At 36.8% G+C, this 20,310-nt stretch overlaps 2 protein-coding genes and 1 pseudogene across 2 annotated transcripts; all 3 read right to left on the bottom strand.

Annotated features, from left to right (window-relative positions):
• Positions 1-12,029: 12,029 nt before the first annotated feature.
• Positions 12,030-12,667, bottom strand: LOC145077366 (18S ribosomal RNA; annotated as a pseudogene).
• Positions 12,668-13,722: 1,055 nt separating this feature from the next.
• Positions 13,723-15,378, bottom strand: LOC145072186 (uncharacterized protein At5g01610-like). Its single transcript, XM_079018568.1, has 2 exons — positions 14,699-15,378; positions 13,723-14,048 (listed from the first exon to the last, which is right to left on the bottom strand). Exons 1-2 carry the CDS (start codon positions 15,194-15,196, stop codon positions 13,986-13,988), a joined length of 561 nt encoding a protein of 186 aa, XP_078874694.1. The 5' UTR covers positions 15,197-15,378; the 3' UTR covers positions 13,723-13,985.
• An 802-nt stretch (positions 15,379-16,180) lies between these two features.
• On the bottom strand, positions 16,181-20,029 carry UNE6 (LUC7 related protein). The gene is made up of 13 exons (XM_079018567.1): positions 19,807-20,029; positions 19,171-19,223; positions 18,861-19,029; positions 18,710-18,773; positions 18,533-18,612; positions 18,294-18,447; positions 18,150-18,211; positions 17,985-18,059; positions 17,813-17,871; positions 17,356-17,437; positions 17,043-17,086; positions 16,722-16,964; positions 16,181-16,487 (listed from the first exon to the last, which is right to left on the bottom strand). The coding sequence occupies exons 1-13, from the start codon at positions 19,951-19,953 to the stop codon at positions 16,469-16,471; spliced, it is 1,251 nt and encodes a 416-aa protein (XP_078874693.1). The 5' UTR covers positions 19,954-20,029; the 3' UTR covers positions 16,181-16,468.
• Positions 20,030-20,310: the final 281 nt, after the last annotated feature.

Genomic DNA, 20,310 nt, shown 5'->3' with positions numbered 1-20,310 from the left:
TTAAGGATATATGTGATTTATAAACTCAAATATAGTTAGTGTAAAATAGTTTTAAAAAAATAAAAAGAATAAAAAAAAAAAACCGGAATAAGTGTTGAAATTAGATGATTAATTGTAATCAACTACATATATTTTAATATTGATATGTAACACCTCAAATTTCAAACCAAAATTTTCATTTTTAAATTACCCAAAATATTGTTCATAAACCAAATCATCGGAAAATCACCAGTATCAAATACGAATCATCATCACAAATATCAAAGTGCTACAAAATGTCAAGTAACAAAATCTCTCAGCGAGTGTGTACAATCATACATTCGCTTTCCCACAATCCTCAAAAGTACATGAAAAACATGTAATCAACAAATGTAAGCACAAAGCTTAGTGAGTTCTCCAATATATCTCATACGGCGGAACACATAAATAGTTACGGTTTATCAGCAACCCTGAAGACTACACAAAGTCTCAGTGGGCAAACAGCACACCTTGTGAGTTATCAGCAACCCTGGAAACTACATGAAGTCTCACACACGAATTGTCGGAACTAGACTCCGCCTAATAAACACAACAAGTAACCCTAGTCAATTAAGTTTATAACCCGACTCATAGGTCCACTCCCACAACTACGCGCCCTGAAGGGCAAAAAGACCATTTTGCCATTCCATGGTCCAAAACCCTAAATCTTTTGACCAAAGTCAAAAGTAAGCAAAAGTCAACAAGTCCACATTCTCGTTCGTACGTCGGGCATACACCTTCCTATGCGAGGCGTACAACTCGAGTCAGCAATCAAAGGGGACGGGCATGGCTACGCGGGGCGTAGCCAAGATTACGCCATGCGTACTCTACCTGGTCCATAGCCAACAAATTTCATGTCTTAATCCTTTAAGACGCTTATCCCAACTTCAGATTGACCATTATATAATGTCTTAACCCATAAAGTCACCAGCTTTAAGCCTTTGCATGGCTAGATAGGTCTCAATACACAAAACTCTAACTTCCACAACACTCTAAGTCACTTAACTCATGCATGAGCCAAGGGAAACGATCAAGCAACCATTTTTATGAATCTTAGCACTCTAATACATCAAAAAGGACAGCCAAAATGCTCTGGAGTACCCCATACCTACAAAGGTCCAAGCTTTGGGACAAAAAGCTCATAAAAACCCATCTAAGGAGATCTAGAAAGAACACCGGCAATGTATGGACTTTATACATTCAAAAGATGCATAAAATGAAGGAGATTCATGATCTACAAGCTTGCAAGCAACACCACCTTATTCAAGGACCTTCTTCCTTAACAAGCATGCACAAAATCACCAAAAAGACTCCAAGATCCTCACTCTCAAGGTTAGGGTTCGATATCTAGGGTTTAGTGGGAAAGGAGGCTGATAAGAAATGTCCAAGGGAGGCATAAGGTGTTTAAATAGGGGTCACGGCTCGACTTTAGGGTTTTGCCACCTGCAAGCGTACGCCCAACGTATGTCGCCTCCAACCTGATCCTTGTTAACACTTACACCCGACGTACATGGCTAGTACGCGTCGAGTACGCCGGAAATCCTCACTTCTCAATATAAAAATCATTTAATAAAACAATAACATAATTAGATTGATACCTCGAGATTTGGGATGTTGCAATTCTCCCCCACTTGGATCATACTTCGCCCTCGAATTCAGCCTCGGAAAACAGATCAGGGTAGTGCTCGCGCATCTCAATCTCCGGCTCCCAAGTCCACTTTGAGCCTTTTTCGGTGTTGTAACTGAACTTTAACCAAGTTCACTACCTTGATCTACAAAAATATAAAAATGGCTTTTAAGGTTCCTAACATAGTAAAAAACTATAAAATCGCTTTTTCAAACCTGTGAAATTCTTTGCAAATATTTTTTTATATTTTTGTAGATCAAAACTACAATATAAATCTTTTTATTTTTGCTGGGAATGGTCATTGAAGATTTCTTACACAACAAATAAAAAAATATGATTTTTTGACCAAAAAAAACTTAGACATTTGTAGGTCATCCTTGGAAAATTTTCTATATTGTAGTTTTTGCATGTAAATTAGCTATGAAAATTGTCTTTGAAATTTCCTACCATGGGAAAAATAAATATATATTTTTTTTTGTATTTTTGCAAGTCAAACTTTACGAAAAAAGATTTTATATATATATATATATATATATATATATATATATATATATATATATATAGGAATGAGTTTTATGGAAAACAAATAAGTAGGGCAACATCTATCGGAACCAATAATCAAATGACACATGTCCATTTCTTTCTTCACAAGTAATGTATTGTGGAAGTTATTGTGGAAGTGATGTGTTGTCATGTTTTCATTGGTTCAAATATGTGTTGCCCTAATCATTCATTTTCCATATAACTCTTCCCTATATATATATATATATATATATATATATATATATATATATATATAGTCGGAGAGGTCATACCATCGAGCGAGTTGGGGAGCTCGACTAAATCCGACCTAAGGGAGGCCTACAACCGTCGGTCTAGAAAGCTAGTAACTCGGATCTAGGACTAGGAAGGGAAGGCAACTACCCGAGTTCAAGGTCTGTTGGTTTAGAAGTTCTATATTGAAGTTTCGTAGTGAGATATTTCAGTTGGGTAGTGCTCCTTCTCGAATACATGACTAAGAGTGGGAGATTGACATCCTTTCAATCTTGGCTAAGAGGACTATTCAAATCCTAGTGAAGTAAAGGATTATGAGAATTCTCAAGTTGATGCGAATATAGGGCCATTTTGATGCGGGAATTGTGCAAAATGAGACTTTCAGGGAGATAAGGCAGGGAAGCCATTAATGGTATTTCATTCGAAGTGGTGTATTTCAATTTGGAGAGTTAGGGAATTTAATCTTGGTATTGAAAGTGCGGAATTGTATTGCCTAAGTGGGCTATTTGGATAGGAAGGAAATAGGTTTTAGAAGGTAAAAGTATTGAAAGAAACCTTGTTTACAATGAGTTCTCAATCGCAAGGTCCTACCCGAGTTACAGAAAGTTGTTGTTGGCAAAGAAGTGGTGTATTTCAATTTGGAGAGTTAGGGAATTTAATCTTGGTATTGAAAGTGCGGAATTGTATTGCCTAAGTGGGCTATTTGGATAGGAAGGAAATAGGTTTTAGAAGGTAAAAGTATTGAAAGAAACCTTGTTTACAATGAGTTCTCAATCGCAAGGTCCTACCCGAGTTACAGAAAGTTGTTGTTGGCAAAGAAGTCTTACCGTGGATAGCCAGGACTTTCATTGAAAAAGGATAGGCCACTCGCTGGGGGATCTAATCAATAAGGATAGGTTTCGATCTAGGGTATTTGTTATATGGTATGGTACAAAGTCAGTTTCTAATTATTCGTGTGGGGAATGAATGCAAACCGTTTCAAGGCAACAGACTATCTCCCAACTTTCACTTTAGGAATGCCTTTAAGGATAGCTCTCTCCTTTGGTACTCAATTGGGTATATTTTTTAGTGAGATAAGGAATTCAATCGTATATGGTATTGTATAATACAATATGGCAGGATTGACTAGCGGGATGGTTTCAAAAGAAGGATTTATTGCGGTATCGGTACTCAATAGGGAACTTAAGGGATAGGAATGTACTTTGAGTTCTTAATTCTTTTGCATTAGAAAGTGGGGAATTCAATCGGTATGGTCGAAGGCAATCAACTGCCTAACTTCTGTATATTCGTAGTGGCCAAAAACTTAACTTTACTAACCAAGCGAGAAAAGCCATTTCTATCTTCTTAGTCAAGCGCGCTAGCTGCAATCAAACTCCAGTGCACACTAGAAAAGAAAGGGCTTAGGCTTCAAAAGGCGTCGGTTACCTTTTTACTGACAGCATAGCTACGTGTTGACACTCAATTAGTAGCGTTGGCATGTCACTTGGCTCCTCAGCTGACTTCGGCTGCAAAGACTTTCTCCTTAGGCGCATGTCTTAGCAACACAAAACAAGGGTTTCGCTCGTTATAGGACTTAACCAAACATCTCACGACACGAGTTGACGACAGTTATGCAACACCTATATGAAAGCCAGTACCATCCCGTTAAGGACAGGTTTTCTTGTTCATATTGATGAGTTTTGGACATAAGAACATTACCTATGTGCACATACAACCCTATAGCTTGGATCTAGGTTTCACTAATTGAACATGCACCATATCCAAGACTTTCATGGCTAGATCTAATGTAAACTAACAATTCAAACATATGAAAACAGATATAGAACAATACCTTGAGTTACTTGCTTGAAAACCTTCTTCTTCTTGGAGCCTAGAGTCACAAATGTCACTCCTCTAATGGCTTACAAACACCAACTAGCAAGAAGATGATTTGAGAGAGATGAGGAAGAGGTAAATCGGCTCTAGGGTTACTCCAATAGCAAGGTTGGCCGATTTCCTCAACCCTATAGGTCTATTTATACTGTCAGCTCCTAGGGTTTCACCTTAAAACCCTAATTGGATAACTTAGCCTCAAAGAAATCCAAATCCTCTTCTAAATAGGCCCTTGGACGATTTCTAGGTGATCCACATCCCTAAAATCGTCCAACCCATATCCATAAGGGTTCTTGGCTCAAAATACAACTTTCACACATTTGACAGTTTATACCCCTTTATTCAATTAATCTCTTTAAGTCACTAAATTAATTCCTAATTAATTTATGACTTATATTAATCAAATAATATTATTATTCTTTTAACATATTATTCTTATAATACATTAATAATAATATATCTTCTCTCTAAATCACCCTATCAAGTTGCTATGGTGAAGGCAACCCAAAAGGACCATGCACAACCGGGTCAAGTACTTACCAAATATAGTTACAGCCTTAGACACTAATCCAACAGTCTCCCACTTGGATAAGTCAAGTAACTATAAACGCAAACACAATCCGATTAGCAATCGTAGCTCTCAAAGACGCTGTCAACTCTGATCATATCAGTAACATGTCCTTTAGATAAGGGATCGTACAGTCCTATGTTTGGATATCGTGCAGACAATTTCATGAGACATTGTCATACTCATTGTCCAGCAACTATTTACTCGATCTCATATTTATTTAACATAGAACTTAATTGAACACATCAATTCAATCCTAACCGGGCCTGGCACATAAGTCAAATCAAATCATCGAGCGGCCGTGATATCGCTCTTACCCTCTTAGGATAAAAGTAACAGATAAACTCCGACTTATATGCATTTACTTATCGACTAACCAACTATACACAACAATGCGTTTTATGGCATCAATTTACTGATGCGGTTTCGCATTATCAATGTACAACCAATTAGTAAATAATAAACCATATATCTAGGTTTTAGGACCATATGATATTATCGTCTTGATATCACTCCAAAGTGATTCCAGCAAGTGCGGGTTTATTCCAATGCTCAAAACTTGTTCATAAGCACTCATGAACGTTGCAGCAAACCTTTGTTATGTCTAATACCATTTAGACAATCTACACACCAATTCACGACAATCTTCATTCATACATACTTCCAACATATGAACGATTGTGGACTGTTTGAAAAATTCGATTATTCTTAACAAATTCAATTATTTTGGAAGTCAAAACATGCAAAGTGAAACAATAGCTAAACAATTAACATAAGACAGTAACATTACTTATAAATAATACTCCTTTATTCAATCATCAAATTTAAATTACATTTATCTATTACACGTTTCTAATACTATCTAATCTATACTAATATCATCCTTTAGCCCAATACTCCTAGCATGTTGCAAGTGCTTAACCCTGCTCAGTCCCTTCGTAAGCGGATATGCTGGGTTATCTTCTGATGATATCCTCTTAACAACGAGGTGTCCTTCTTCTACTCGATGTCTAATAAAGTGATATTTTCTATCGATATGCCGAGATCTACCATGATCCCTTGGTTCCTTGGTCAAGGCAACCGCTCCTTCATTATCACAGAAAATTTCCATGGGCTCCTTTATGGCAGGCACAACTCCAAGACCGCCAATGAATTTCTTCAACCATATTGCCTCCTTTGACGCTTCACTCGCTGCAAGTTACTCTGATTCGCACGTTGAATCAGCTACAGTTTCCTGTTTGGAACTTTTCCAAGTTAATGCTCCTCCATTAAGGGTAAAGACCCATCCCGACTGCGAACGGTAGTTGTCCCTGTCGATCTGGAAACTGGCGTCACTATACCCTCGCACCTTTAAGTCATCACTCCCTCTGAGGACTAGAAACCATTCCTTGGTCCTCCGAAGGTACTTAAGGATGTTCTTGACCGCAATCCAATGTGGTCTACCAGGATTCCCTTGATATCTACTGACCATGCTCAAAGCAAAGGCCACATCAGGTCGAGTACAAGTCATAGCATACATGATCGAGCCAACTGCAGAAGTGTAAGGTACTCGGCTCATCTCAGCTGTCTCAGCTTCAGTACTCGGACTTTGAGTCTTACTCAACTTGGTATTACTCTGTATCGGTAGTTCTCCCTTCTTCGAGTTTTCCATACTAAAACATTTTAGTACCTTATTTAAGTAAGTATTCTGACTAAGTCCTATTAGTCTCTTACATCTTTCTCTCACTATCCTTATTCCCAAAATATAGGAAGCCTCTCCGAGGTCCTTCATAGCGAAGCACTTCCCGAGCCAGGACTTTACCTCCTGCAGAGTCGGGATGTCGTTTCCTATGAGCAGTATGTCATCGACATACAAAACGAGAAAGCTAACTATGCTCCCACTGGCTTTGACATATACACATGATTCATCTTCGCTTCATACAAATCCAAACTCTTTGACTTTCTCATCAAAGCAAAGATTCTATCTGCGAGACGCTTGCTTAAGTCCATAAATGGACTTCTCAAGATTGCACACTCTATTTGGATGCTTCGGATCAACAAAACCTTCTGGTTGAGCCATGTAAACATCTTTAGCCAACTTCCCATTAAGGAAACCGGTCTTGACATCCATTTGCCATATCTCATAATTATGAAATGCAGCAATAGCTAGCATCACCCTAATAGATTTTATCTTCGCAACTGGTGAGAAGGTCTCATCATAGTCAACTCCGGGAGTTTGAGTAAATCCCTTCGCAACCAATCGCGCCTTGTACGTGTGCACATTCCCATCCATGTCTGTCTTCTTCTTGAAGATCCATTTGCACCCAACCGTCTTACGTCCGGGCACATTATCAACCAAATTCCTAACTTGGTTGTCATACATGGACTGAATCTCGCTGTCCATCGCCTCTTTTCATTTTGCAGACTCCGGGCCTGTCATGGCTTCCTTATAGCAATTAGGTTCCTGATAGATTTATTAGTGTACTATCACTAATATATGTGTCCCCTTCGGTAGTAATATGAAAACCATACAACTGGGGTTGAACTCTAACTCTTTCGGAACGTCTAAGAGGTAATGACTCGTCAATTGGTTCAACCTGAGTTTCCTCCTCGGGTTGAACGCTAGTGGTAGAGGTTCCTTCATCACTCGTCTCTTGAATCTCTTCAAGATCGATCTACCTCCCACTATCTCCTTGGCTTACGAGTTCTCTCTCTCGGAAAACCCCTCTCCTCGCAACGAAGACAACATTGTCACTCGGTCTATAGAAGAGATATCCAAAGGATTTCTACGGGTAGCCGATGAAAATACATCGCTCACTACAAGGTTCGAGCTTGTCATGAGTTTCTCGTCTTACGAAAAATTCACAACCCCAAACCTTGATATGTGCCAACGAGGGAGCTTTCCCTATCCACATCTCATGAGGTGTTTTGACAACCTTCTTCGTAGGGACTCGGTTAAGGATATGGGCGGCAGTCTCTAAGGCACACCCCCAAAATGAGATAGCTAGTGAAGCACGACTCATCATAGAACGAACCATGTCCAACAAGGTTCGATTGCACCTTTCTGTCACACCATTTAACTGCGGTGTCCTAAGTGGCGTCAATTGTGAAACTATTCCACATTCCTTGAGATAGTCGTGGAATTCAAGACTTAGGTACTATCCTCCTCGATCGGATCGAAGCATCTTGATTTTCCTGCCCAATTGATTCTCCACTTCATTCTTAAATTCTTTGAACTTTTCAAACGTTTCAGACTTGTGCTTGATTAAGTAAATATACCCATATCTACTATAATCATTGGTGAAAGTCACGTAGAAGTGGTTTCCATCCTTTGTTGTGGATCTAAAGGGCCCACATACATCGGTATGTATGAGATCCAATAAACCCTCACCCCTCTCACAAGTGCCAGTGAAGGGTGACTTGGTCATCTTTCCAAGTAAACAAGATCCGCACGTGTCATCTTCCCTAAGGTCAAATGACTCCATAACTCCATCCTTTTGGAGTTGGGCTATGCGCTTCTTGTTGACATGTCCAAGACGAAAATGCCACAAAGATGCTTTATCCATACTATTGGAAGAATCTATACACAACACATCATTTCCTAGGTTATATACAACCATAAAATTTTCATAAATTACATTACAAGGCATTGCTTCAAAGTATAAAACACCATTTAGATAAGCATAAATAGAACCATTCATATTATTAAACGAATATCTAAATCCTTGTCTAAACAAACCATGAAATGAAATGATGTTTCTTTCCATATCTGGCGAGTAGCAACAATTATTTAAATCTAGACCTAACCCATTACTAAGCACTAAAGAATATACTCCAATCTTGGTGACAGGCGACGATCTTCTGTTTCCCATGATTAGATTTATTCTTCCTTGCTCCACATCTCTATCTCATCTTAGTCCCTACAAATCAGAACAAATGTTGTAACCACATCCTGTATCAAAAACCCAAGAAATAGTGTGAGATGAATTACTAGATTTAATTATGTATATACTTGCAAAAGATGGCTTGATCTTTCCATCCTTGATGGCTTGCAGATATTCCAGGCAGCTTCTCTTCCAATGCCCTATCTTGTGGCAATGATGGCACTCTGCCTCCTTCGGGTTAGGGTTGGGCTTAGCGGGATCAACTTTGGTCCCACTAGAAGAGGAAATATCTTCGGACTTTCCCTTGTGGTGGCTCTTTAACGGAGCCTTCCTCTTCTTGCCCCTTCCCTGCCCTATAGCCAAAATAGGAGCAGCGGTTGGTGCGGGAGTTGGTGCAACAGACTTGTCCTTTAGGTTGCTCTCAGCAGTCATTAGGAGTCCTTGGAGTTTGCTTAGGGTGACCTCTTCCTTGTTCATGTGGTAGGTCATCCTAAATTGTTTGTAGCATGAAGGAAAGGAATGAAGAACGATGTCGATGGCCAAATCCTCCCCAAAGTTAACATTTAACTTGCGAAGACGATCAACATATCGTTGCATCTTTTGCAAGTGCACAGTCAACGATTCTCCATTTCCCATCTTAGCGGTGATCATGTTAGTGATGATCTCGTAGCGCTCTTGCCTCGCGCTTTGGTGGTACCTCTCCATCAAGTCTTGATGCATTTCATACGGATACATGTCCTCATAGGACTTTTGGAATTCTTGGTTCATAGTGGCTATCATGATGCATCGAACTTTCGTTGCATCACGTTCGTGTGTCTCAAAGACAACCATCTCTTCAGGAGTAGCGATTTCCGGGTTGACCTTCTCGAGCTTTTCGTCGAGGACATACTCTTTGTCCTCATAGCGTGCAATGGTGCGAATGTATCTTATCCATTCGCTAAAGTTCGTACCATCGAAGGTCACCTTTTGGCAAAGACTCATTAACGTGAATGAGTTAGCAGCAGCGTTGTTTGCGTTCGACATCTACAAATAGAAAGGACAAAGTTTGATTAGAATTTGGATCCCTAATTAAACACCCAAAATGAAAAATTAGGGCTAGGACCCAACAACATTATTTACATATTAGAAAAGGGATGCCGTAATCCAATCATGCAAACAATTGGGAGGTAAGTGAATGACGACTCACTAATTCTTCACCACGAAAACATAACCTTAAGTTTTATTGAGAATTCCTAGATTTTAGAGATTCATTGAACTCTTCAATGGCATGTTTAAATCTCGATATGCCCCTCTAGTTTGTGACTGGGATACCGAGGATCACAAAGCGGGTTTGAATTACCATGCAAATCTACATGGTGCCTTCATTGTTACAATCATTTATTCGATGTGCTGGTAAACCACACACGCTCCATCGAACTATGATAAACAATGAATCACCCTTTGCCACCTTTGCTTAGAACCAATTAGTGTGCCGGTAAACCACACACGCTCCACTAACTTCTTAGCAAGGGTGCAAAGTGTAATTTCATGGGATTGCATCAATTCACTTTTCCTAAAGTAACTAAGATTGAGAATTTTATAAAATAGTTTAGTTACTTTATAGATTCATTATACTTATTAATGAGGAGAGAGAGTTGCCCTATCCTACCCGTTCGGCTAACGACCCTCCACCGGTCAAGCAAACGGTGAGTGTGACTGTACACCCATTAAGCGTCATTTTATAGGCAGCAACCTTATACCCACCTTATAGACCGACTTCGTGAATGAGGCCTACTAACGGTAAGACTAGCATTTTAATTTTACTTATATATTTATTAAGCTTTTAATAATATAATAGTATAGGGTTGAATTTTAAACTTGTACAACTCTAGGGGTTGAAATTTAAATTCTTCTAAATTAAACTATTAATCACAAAATTCAAATTTCAAAACTTCAGGATAGAAATTGAACTTTTCAAACAATAGGGATCAAATAACAAATAATTCAAATTAAACAATTAATTTCATAATTATCTATATTTGACCTAATCCAATTTTAGTCATTAGATAATTACCAAATAATCTTAAATAGTCCAATATTTATCATATAAATAATCAATATTTAAAAGATTTGAAATTATCTATATTTATGTCAAGGATAATCATTAAATTAAGTTAAAATTCAGATTTTTACATAATAAAACGATTTAGGTATCAATCCAAGACAAAACAACAACAAAATCCTGAATTATCCTCTGTCTGACGCTCGGACTCGTCGAGTCAAGCTTTGGACTCGCCGAGTAGGGCCAAATCGCCGAGTCCAAACACTGACTCGCCGAGTTGGGTCGACAGAGGGCAAAAAAAAAAACGATTTTCAGCAAGCAAAACAGTTAAGCATCATATTCAATTGAAACCAATCATGGCTCTGATACCACTGATGGGTTTTGGACATAAGAACATTATCTATGTGCACATACAACCCTATAGCTTGGATCTAGGTTTCACTAATTGAACATGCAACATATCCAAGACTTTCATGGCTAGATCTACTGTAAACTAACAATTCAAACATATGAAAACAGATATAGAACAATACCTTGAGTTACTTGCTTGAAAACCTTCTTCTTCTTGGAGCTTAGAGTCACAAATGTCACTCCTCTAATGGCTTACAAACACCAACTAGCAAGAAGATGATTTGAGAGAGATGAGGAAGAGGGAAATCGGCTCTAGGGTTACTCCAATAGCAAGGTTGGCCGATTTCCTCAACCCTATAGGTCTATTTATACTGTCAGCTCCTAGGGTTTCACCTTAAAACCCTAATTGGATAACTTAGCCTCAAAGCAATCCAAATCCTCTTCTAAATAGGCCCTTGGACGATTTCTAGGTGATCCACATCCCTAAAATCGTCCAACCCATATCCATAAGGGTTCTTGGCTCAAAATACAACTTTCACACATTTGACAGTTTATACCCCTTTATTCAATTAATCTCTTTAAGTCACTAAATTAATTCCTAATTAATTTATGACTTATATTAATCAAATAATATTATTATTCTTTTAACATATTATTCTTATAATACATTAATAATAATATATCTTCTCTCTAAATCACCCTATCAAGTTGCTATGATGAAGACAACCCAAAAGGACCATGCACAACCGGGTCAAGTACTTACCAAATATAGTTACAACCTTAGACACTAATCCAACACATATGTCAAGGGCTGGTAAGGTTTTGTGCGTTGTATCAAATTAAACCACATGCTCTACCGCTTGTACATGCCCCCGTCAATTCCTTTGAGTTTCGGTCTTGCGACCATACTCCCCAAGCGGAGCGTTTCACACGTTAGTTGGGCCTCTAATCCGCGTAGACCAAGGGCGAACACCCATTGTTCACGACATGGACTACCAGGGTATCTAATCCTGTTCACTCCCCATGTTTTCGCACCCCATCGTCGGTAGGGACCCAGAGAGTTGCCTTCGCTTTTGGCGTTCCTTCGTATATTTACGGATTTCACCCCTACACACCAAATTCCACTCTCCTATGTCTCACTCAAGTGAATTGGTTTCGAGAGCATTCCGCCACTTTTTGGCGACTTTCACTTTCAACCTGATTCACCGCTTACGTGCCCTTTAAGCCCAGTCATTCCGAAGAACACTTCCCCCCCCCCCCCCCCCCCCGTCTTACCGCGGTTGCTGGCACGGAGTTAGTCGAGGCTTCTTCCTCAAGTCTTGTCATGATACTCGATGAAAGAGCTTTACAAGCGGCATTACTCTTCTTCACTCACACGGTATTGCTGGATCAGGCTTTCGCCCATTATCCAAGATTCCCCACTGCTGCCCCCCACGGGAGTCCGGGCTGCGTCTCAGTCCCAGTGTGGTTGATCATCCGAAAAGACCAACTAAGCATCATTAGCTTGAGATCAACTCAAGTCTTTAGCCCGAACAGTTCGGCAGATCAACCAGGCTCATCAGGAATAGACAAACTATTTCAACAGATGAAGAACTTTGAGATCAACTCAAGTCTTATAACTCTCAAACTTAATTTGTTTTATTTCATATGGGCAAAGGCCCTATTTATAGGCTCAAGAGAGCCGATTACATAATTGAATTGCAATCGTATGATTGCAACACGACAAACATATTTACAATATAGCCCATTAGAGTATTGAGAGTTACACACTTTATCTCACATCTTACGAACTATACATCATATTCGATAGATGACATATAATCTATCGACACATGACACTTATGCTACCGATAACGACAAATACCAACTAATACAAATAAAATACAAAGTATAAAATACATCCGGGGGAGGGGGGATTAATTTTGACCCAAATCTGGGAAAAAAGCTTAATATTAGCTAGATTTATTTTATATTTTTGTTTCTTTTTATCTATAAATAATTGTAAACACGAACAATTTACTTACAACATGATGATTTTAATAATTTTTTAATATGTTTTTATATGTATATTTTTATTCAAACTACTATATGTGATTTTATATCATAACTTTTGTTACATATTACTCCGTATAATCATTGGAACATCTAATTTTTATCTATTTAATGATATAAATTTATAGTAATCGGACATATATGAAACATAATATATTTTTTGTCCCAAATCCGTTTTTTATATTTCGTTACATACTTATATTATAGCACTCAAATATTTCTTTACATACTTACAAAGTTCATATTTTTTGCACATCATACTGTTGAATTATAAAGTTTTACAGATGTTCAAATCCACAAGAATTTTATAAACTATACACTTGTAATCGTTCAAATCCACAAGAATTTAATAAACTACATATCAATTTTCATTGAACTTAATACCCTAGATATTGTTAGATTTCGAAACAAATTATACACCTGTAATCGATATTAGTCACTAAATTTATGCTGAATACGTGTTCTTGCACACACAATAGTACCCAAAGTCTCCATATATTTTAGCAGATTAAAATTGTTATCAAATCATCTTAAACATCACAATACAACCAGTACATTCAATAAAGCCAATAGCATTCTATATTTTTTCCATTCACTTACTAATATACTGTATTACATAACCCCAATCTTCAAACAAAACACATGACTACATGTACATGTATACCACCATACTAAGTCATTCAAGAACAAACACATCATACACAAATCATTTCTAATCTGTCAACTTTACACTCAGAAATAAAACCGAACAATACCCAACTCAAGTTAGAATTATCGATCCAGACACTCTTCAAATCTTTTGACTGTTTGTTCTAAAAGTTATGCAATGGCCCTCTGTTCATCCCCCTCACCATGCTGCTTAATAAGCTTTGCACTTTTGTCCTGCAATAAAGAAATGATATTTAACCCCATGTTTTTCTTTTTCCCCCAATATGTATAAAAAAAATTCCAAACTAAACTCAAAAAACTTTCAAATAAAACCTTCAAATAGGGTGCAAAACTTTTATCTTAATGTACCCTCGAACCAATAATATATATGTCCACTTTTGATTTTAAAGATTCCAACGAAGTTATTTTATTTTTTTCCATTTTAGTTCTTTATAGCCAGATATGGTTAACAAAATTCTTGAAAATAAATTGGTAATTCTTGTTGATTTGGGGGTTGAAAAAAAAACTGTTCAAGATTCAAAAATCGCATGTTGGCTCGATCATATGTCAATTTGGTTGCTAAACAAACAAGTTATTCCAATTAGGTGACCAAACAAATACTTTATCAACTAGGTGACAGGAAGATACTGAAAACACCTGATTACCAGATGACCCATATAACCAGTTTCCTAAGTTTAGTGACTAATTACAAAAATTGTTTGTACTTGGATTAGAAAAGGGAAGATAATATGGCAATCTTTTAACAAATTCCATGCATCTTGCGATGAAATCCAATAGAATTTTAAGATTTTGGAGAGTGATTTTCGTCAACAGAGAAAGTGTACAAATTTGAAGGATGTTGGGATGTATAGAAAGTAGCTAACCTGAAAGCCACGAGTATGGTCCTTAAGTACAGTTAGTTCAGTTCTGGAAGCATCAACGTCGTCAAATTCGGTACAATCTCTGGGGGTTTCAAACGAAGAGAGAGAAAATTGCTTAAACACAACACCGACATCAAAGTAAATGATACCAGACGTAGGAACGTCTACACGAATGCCTTGAACAGGAAACCAAAGGAAAAGATCCTGAGCCGCGATTCCGGAGAGATTAGAGATTTGGCCATAGCTTAGAGACCCGGAGAAGTTCCAATCGAATCGAACGCTGGTTTCGAATTTGGTATTGCATGATCTGTTTAAATGGACTTCGAATCGTTGAGTTGATGGGTCGATTGTAAAGTTTGTGATTCCTTTCGGGAGGAGGCCGATTGGGAGACCATTTGAACTAAGGGCGTCGTAAATCGATTGCTGTGATGATGCTGATGATGATGATTGCAGGGTGGTGAACAACAAGGATATGAATATGGGTAGAAGATGAATACCCATTTCTTTGATTTGAGTGATTCTTGAAGAATTTTGGTAGGTTGTGCTAGGTTAGGGTTTATGACGAGGAAAAGGGGGAAATGGGAAAGAGGTTTTTGAAATCGAGATGGGAAATTGAGAGCGAAAATACCTTTTTATAGTCCCCGCTTTTGGAGCCATACTTTCAATGTGTTTTGCACCAAAACTCCCCGGTCTTATTTTTTTAGAAGATACCACAAAAGTAGTCCCTATGGGTTGGTTTTCATTTTTCTTTTTTTATTAAAGCCCAAAAAAGTTCAGGTTTCATAAATTTTTATTGTGCATGGGCAATATGGTGTAAAATACAATCCCTGTAGTATTTTTCTGTTTGTTAGAGAGAAAAAGAAAATTATTGAAACAAAATGTGCATACTAAAGTAATTATATTTTACTCTTTTTCTAGATGTCTTTGGCATTTTACAAGGTTCTAAAAAGTCTGCCGTCACTCATCATGGCCATCATGATTCATGATATCACGCCTTAACAATATCTGGCCTTAAGTTATATATGTATATAAAAATAAATAATTATCTCAAATCACATCTTTATATATATATATATATATATATATATATATATATATATATATATATATATATATATATATATATATATATATACACACACACACATACAAAATTATCATCTCAAATCACACCTTATAAATGAAATGGTTCGCCACAACTCGTAAAAATTTGAGATTTCACATTGCAGACAAGTCACACATAAGTTTAGCATTTGGCACACAAAAGAAAATTATTGGAGATGAATCAACAAAATTTTATCGAATGTGTGTGGCGTTTGATAAGACTGACAGCATCAAACTTACTAATCTGTCCTTTCAGCGTTATCAGATTTTAACAGGGGAAAGTGATGTTTCCATTTTGCAATTCTTGTATAAGTTGAAAGACCATTTTGTAATTGTCCTACACTCCTACTCCATCAAAGTGATGTTCAAAACAACAACCCATGAAAAGTAACTCTGGAGCATAAACTAAAGTTACAGGAATACAAAGGTTTAGGAATTTTGGGTTATGCCACAATCAATCCCCCGCTTATAACTCCAAATATGCAACACTAATATACATAGAGCTGCTGCGCTAGGAAACATAATAAGGAAATCCAAAAACAAAAACAAATACAAATTGAAGTCTCTTTTTTTAGTACCAAATTAGAAGCACTTGTAAATTTGATTTGAGGTTAAAACACCACCAACCAATATAAAGAAACCTTCTTTCTCATCTGCTTTACTTCATGGCTAGTGTCGATCATAACGCCTGCTCATAAAGTTTTCAAATTTAATCACAATGGGATCAGATGAATGGAGAAGTTATCACTATTTGATTAAAAGTTTGGTTACAAAAATAAATTTTTTTACGTTATCCATGGATTTAATTTTATTTAGTTTTCTAATTACCTTCCTCATTCCATTCCTTTGTGATTCCATTCCATCATATAATACCAAACACTAACCAACAAGTCCATTTTATAAATAAATAAATAAATGGTACCTTTGACGATCATAATCCCGAGCGCGTTCCCTTGAGCGTGACCTGGATCTATGTCGACTCCTCGAGTCATAGCTACGGGACCGATCACGGTCATACCCACGATCACGTTCACGGTCACGGTCATTATTATGGCGGTCGCGGCTCCTTCGATCGTGGTCCCGTGCACGCTCTCTGCTACCTGCTCGGTCACGATCTCTATCTCTGCTTCCTTCCCGCTCCACTTCCCTGATTCGTTCTTTTGATCTGTAACACCACAAAATATATGTAATTCTCACACCATAAATAATCTCTCAAAATTTTCAAATAAAATAACAAGTATACCTTCTATCTTCTTCAGGCGCCTTCCTTTTATTGTTTCTCTCTTCCTGCCATTTTCAAAACAAAAAACAAGTGCTTAACAAGACGAAATCCCACCAACATAAAAGCAACTGGAACTTTGTGTTCACAAAATACCATTAATATTTTAATAGAATAATGATATTTTGTGAGCAAAAACATATACTTTGTTGTACTGATTACGCGATTATTGACCATCAAGGAAGAGTTTAGGGACCAAATGTGGACACATCAAATAGTTAGATGGCTAATTTCAACCTAAACCTTAAAGTAAAATAAATAAATAAATAAAAAATACCTGAAGATCAGCTAACTTTTCACGGATTTGCATGTAGCCAAGGTGGAGCTTTCCACCAAAATGATCTGCTAGGCGGCGATCACTGAGAGAGACGTGAAAAAAAAAATAACAAAAGTAATAATTCATTGATTGAAAAAAAAATGACGCATTTATAACAAATAAAAAATAATAATATTGTAAAAAATTGTCCAACAAGTGTTTATCTAATGATCAGAAATTAAAAACAACGCACATTCTTTAGCTGCAAAAGTATGAATGAATATCCTCGTAAAACTGGGCCCAAAAGCCTGCTGGTGACAAGGAGGTATAATTGCCAGGTCAAACACTGAAGTGTACTTTAAATTTAAACCCCAAATACTACTTCTTTTGTCTCATCTTTTTTTATATAATAAACTATTTTCAATAAAATATTCACCATGTAGAAAATAAAAATAAAAATAAAAATAAAACAATTTACCTGTCATAAACACTTAAAAACGCTCCACATATGTCACATACACGTAACTTCTGATCAGTCTGAAAAAAATATTAAAAATATGCTACTTAAACTTTATCTAACAATCTTTTAATCAGTTTTTTTTTTAAAAAAAAGGAAATTTATGATTAAAAAAAATGTATAGAAGACTTACAACTCGCACATCTGCAGCAGTATACTTAGAGGAGTCTGTAACAGGTTCTTGACGAGGAGGTAAATGCATTGAAAGCTACAAAAAAAAATATTGAAAATAAGAAAAGAAATTTAAAAAAAATAAAAAATAAATTTGGAAGATGTATATTTTAGGAAAGTGGTGAACCTTTTTGAGTGCTTCTGCTTCTTCCAGTGCTTTTTGTGCTTCATCAACCATTCCTTGCTCACCTAGAAAAATGATTACAAATTAATTTCATCAAACATATGAAAATAGAACTCAAAATTAAATTTAAAAATTTAACTTTATTACCAAGATCTTCTGCTTTTTTCAGCTTTTCATTGATTAATTCTTGGGTTCTGGCATCAGGAGTAGCAACAGGCAATGGTGCTAATGGTGGAGGATTTGGAAGAGGTTGAGGTAAAGAAGCTCGATCTTTGTTGAATGCATCTAATAATAGCATTGACTGATAATAGAAATAAAAATAAAATAAAAAACATTAGTTATCTTTTACTATGATTATTTTGAAAGATCTAGAAAAGCACTTGTACCTGTTTATCTGCTCTTTGAGTTCTAAGTTCTTCAACCATCTCAAGAGCTCGAATCTTCATATCTGCTTTTCCTTCCAGATCTGAAGAGTAAGTAAGAAAACAATCATAAATCATGAGTTAATGGGTGAATTAAAAAGATAAAATGGGAAATTGTTAATTGCTACTAAAAGGAATTACCATTTTGATCAGCTTCTTTTAGCTTCTCCTTTATTTGCTTTGACAACTCAAAAATCTCAGGTGTCTGCACATTTAGCAAATGGGGAAATTAGACAAAGAAGATGAAGTAAAAGAGACATGTATGAGGGTAAATTAGGTAAGTTCAATCCACCTGTGTAACCTCTGACACAGAAATAGCAATAGCTGCTTTAGCATCCTCTTCACTAAGACGTTTAAGAGCTCTGGCAATTTTTCTGTCACATTCAACAATGAGTCTGTCTATAACATCCTCCAATTCTCTATCATAATTATCTTGACCTTTTGCCTTAGCTTCTTGGTATCTGATTGCAGTTAAGTAACACTGATATTCAAAACCCTAATGTTCAAGCATAAAATGTCTACAAATCATAATGTTCTTAGACTTTTAGACCATAATCAACATAAAAGTCAGTAAAATATCATAAGGGTGGGAAAAAGGATACTCTTTCCTCAGCTGAAATGAGTGCACCTTCGGGCATGGTCCCATGTCCATTTTCTGGAGTTAACAAAAAAAAGAAATTTTTTTAGTAAGCTTAGCAAAGTTTGTCACCAAAACAATATAAAATAGCTCAAATATATGCACTAGATGCCTATAATAAACCAGAAAATGCAACTCAATTACAATATAGTTCATAAGTTCATTCCTTGTTAAACTGATGTCAGGAATGCCAATAGAGCTTCCATGAATTATCCAACAGCCTACTTTTCTTATAAAGTTCTTATGACAAACCAAGAAAGAGGTCAATGGCTCCTTATTGAACCAACAGATGAAATTCAGCCTAGGGAAGATTTTAAAACAAGCTTTCGTCATTTCCATTTTTAAGCTACATGTCTCAACTGTTGTAAACCTCCGATTCCTCTAAAGTACGAAATAAATTATGTAGAAGAGAGCTATTGTAATGAATTGATCTGTTTTGCTGCCTTTGCAGAATAGGGTTTTTCCCAATCCTCATAACCTACTTCGTGTAGCAACAATATAATTTAGAAACCCTAAGACGCAAATTCATGTCAGAACGCATAATTTACGAGTGCGTATGCGGTATGTGCAGATAAAAAGAAAAAGGTTTTGGTTTGCTTACAGTGAGTTGAAAGAGTTCATGAGGGCAAAGGCCGACCAAGAAAAGACGGCAGACATCACGATCGTAGTACTTCCGATTGACTTCTCTAACATCTCCATTCCGATTTGCCCCCATCAGCACATCTAGCTGCTTTCTTATTGCATCCATCTGAAGGAATTTCAAGCACGCAGTGCTTAGGGTTTTGGTGGTTTGGTTTTCAGGAGAAATCTGAACCAAGGCAGAGCCCCATCGACAATATAATACATTTAAGAGAAAACTGCAAATTTGGTGCCGGTGCTTTGCCTATTTCTTTGGTTTCAGTCCCTTGAGTTTTAAATTTTCAATTTCGTCCTTTTCGGTATGTTTTGTTGTGATTTTTGTTGTTTCCAAACTAAAATAACTAATTTGTCTTTTTTTTTTTTCTATCTATACAGGAGTATTATAATAGAAGCCAAAATTTTTGAATCATATATTTGAAACTTTGATGACCTTTCAAATGTTTTTCAACTTATTATACTTAATTAC

Source organism: Lactuca serriola, chromosome 9 (assembly GCF_051521515.1).
Source record: "Lactuca serriola cultivar US96UC23 chromosome 9, Lser_US96UC23_V15, whole genome shotgun sequence".
Lineage (NCBI taxonomy): Eukaryota > Viridiplantae > Streptophyta > Magnoliopsida > Asterales > Asteraceae > Lactuca > Lactuca serriola.
This window is presented reverse-complemented; position numbering and strand designations above follow the sequence as displayed.

Bases quoted from the DNA above. Each gene is read 5' to 3' on its own strand.
- LOC145072186 (XM_079018568.1), bottom strand. From the start codon at position 15,196: ATGGGTATTCATCTTCTACCCATATTCATATCCTTGTTGTTCACCACC. The intron at 14,049-14,698 runs GTTAGCTACTTT...TCTTTATTGCAG, and splicing joins ACCATACTCGTGGCTTTCAG to GACAAAAGTGCAAAGCTTAT.
- UNE6 (XM_079018567.1), bottom strand. From the start codon at position 19,953: ATGGATGCAATAAGAAAGCAGCTAGATGTGCTGATGGGGGCAAATCGG. The intron at 19,224-19,806 runs GTAAGCAAACCA...TGTTAACTCCAG, and splicing joins ATGAACTCTTTCAACTCACT to AAAATGGACATGGGACCATG. The intron at 17,087-17,355 runs GTATTTTTTATT...TGAAAATGGCAG, and splicing joins AAAAGTTAGCTGATCTTCAG to GAAGAGAGAAACAATAAAAG.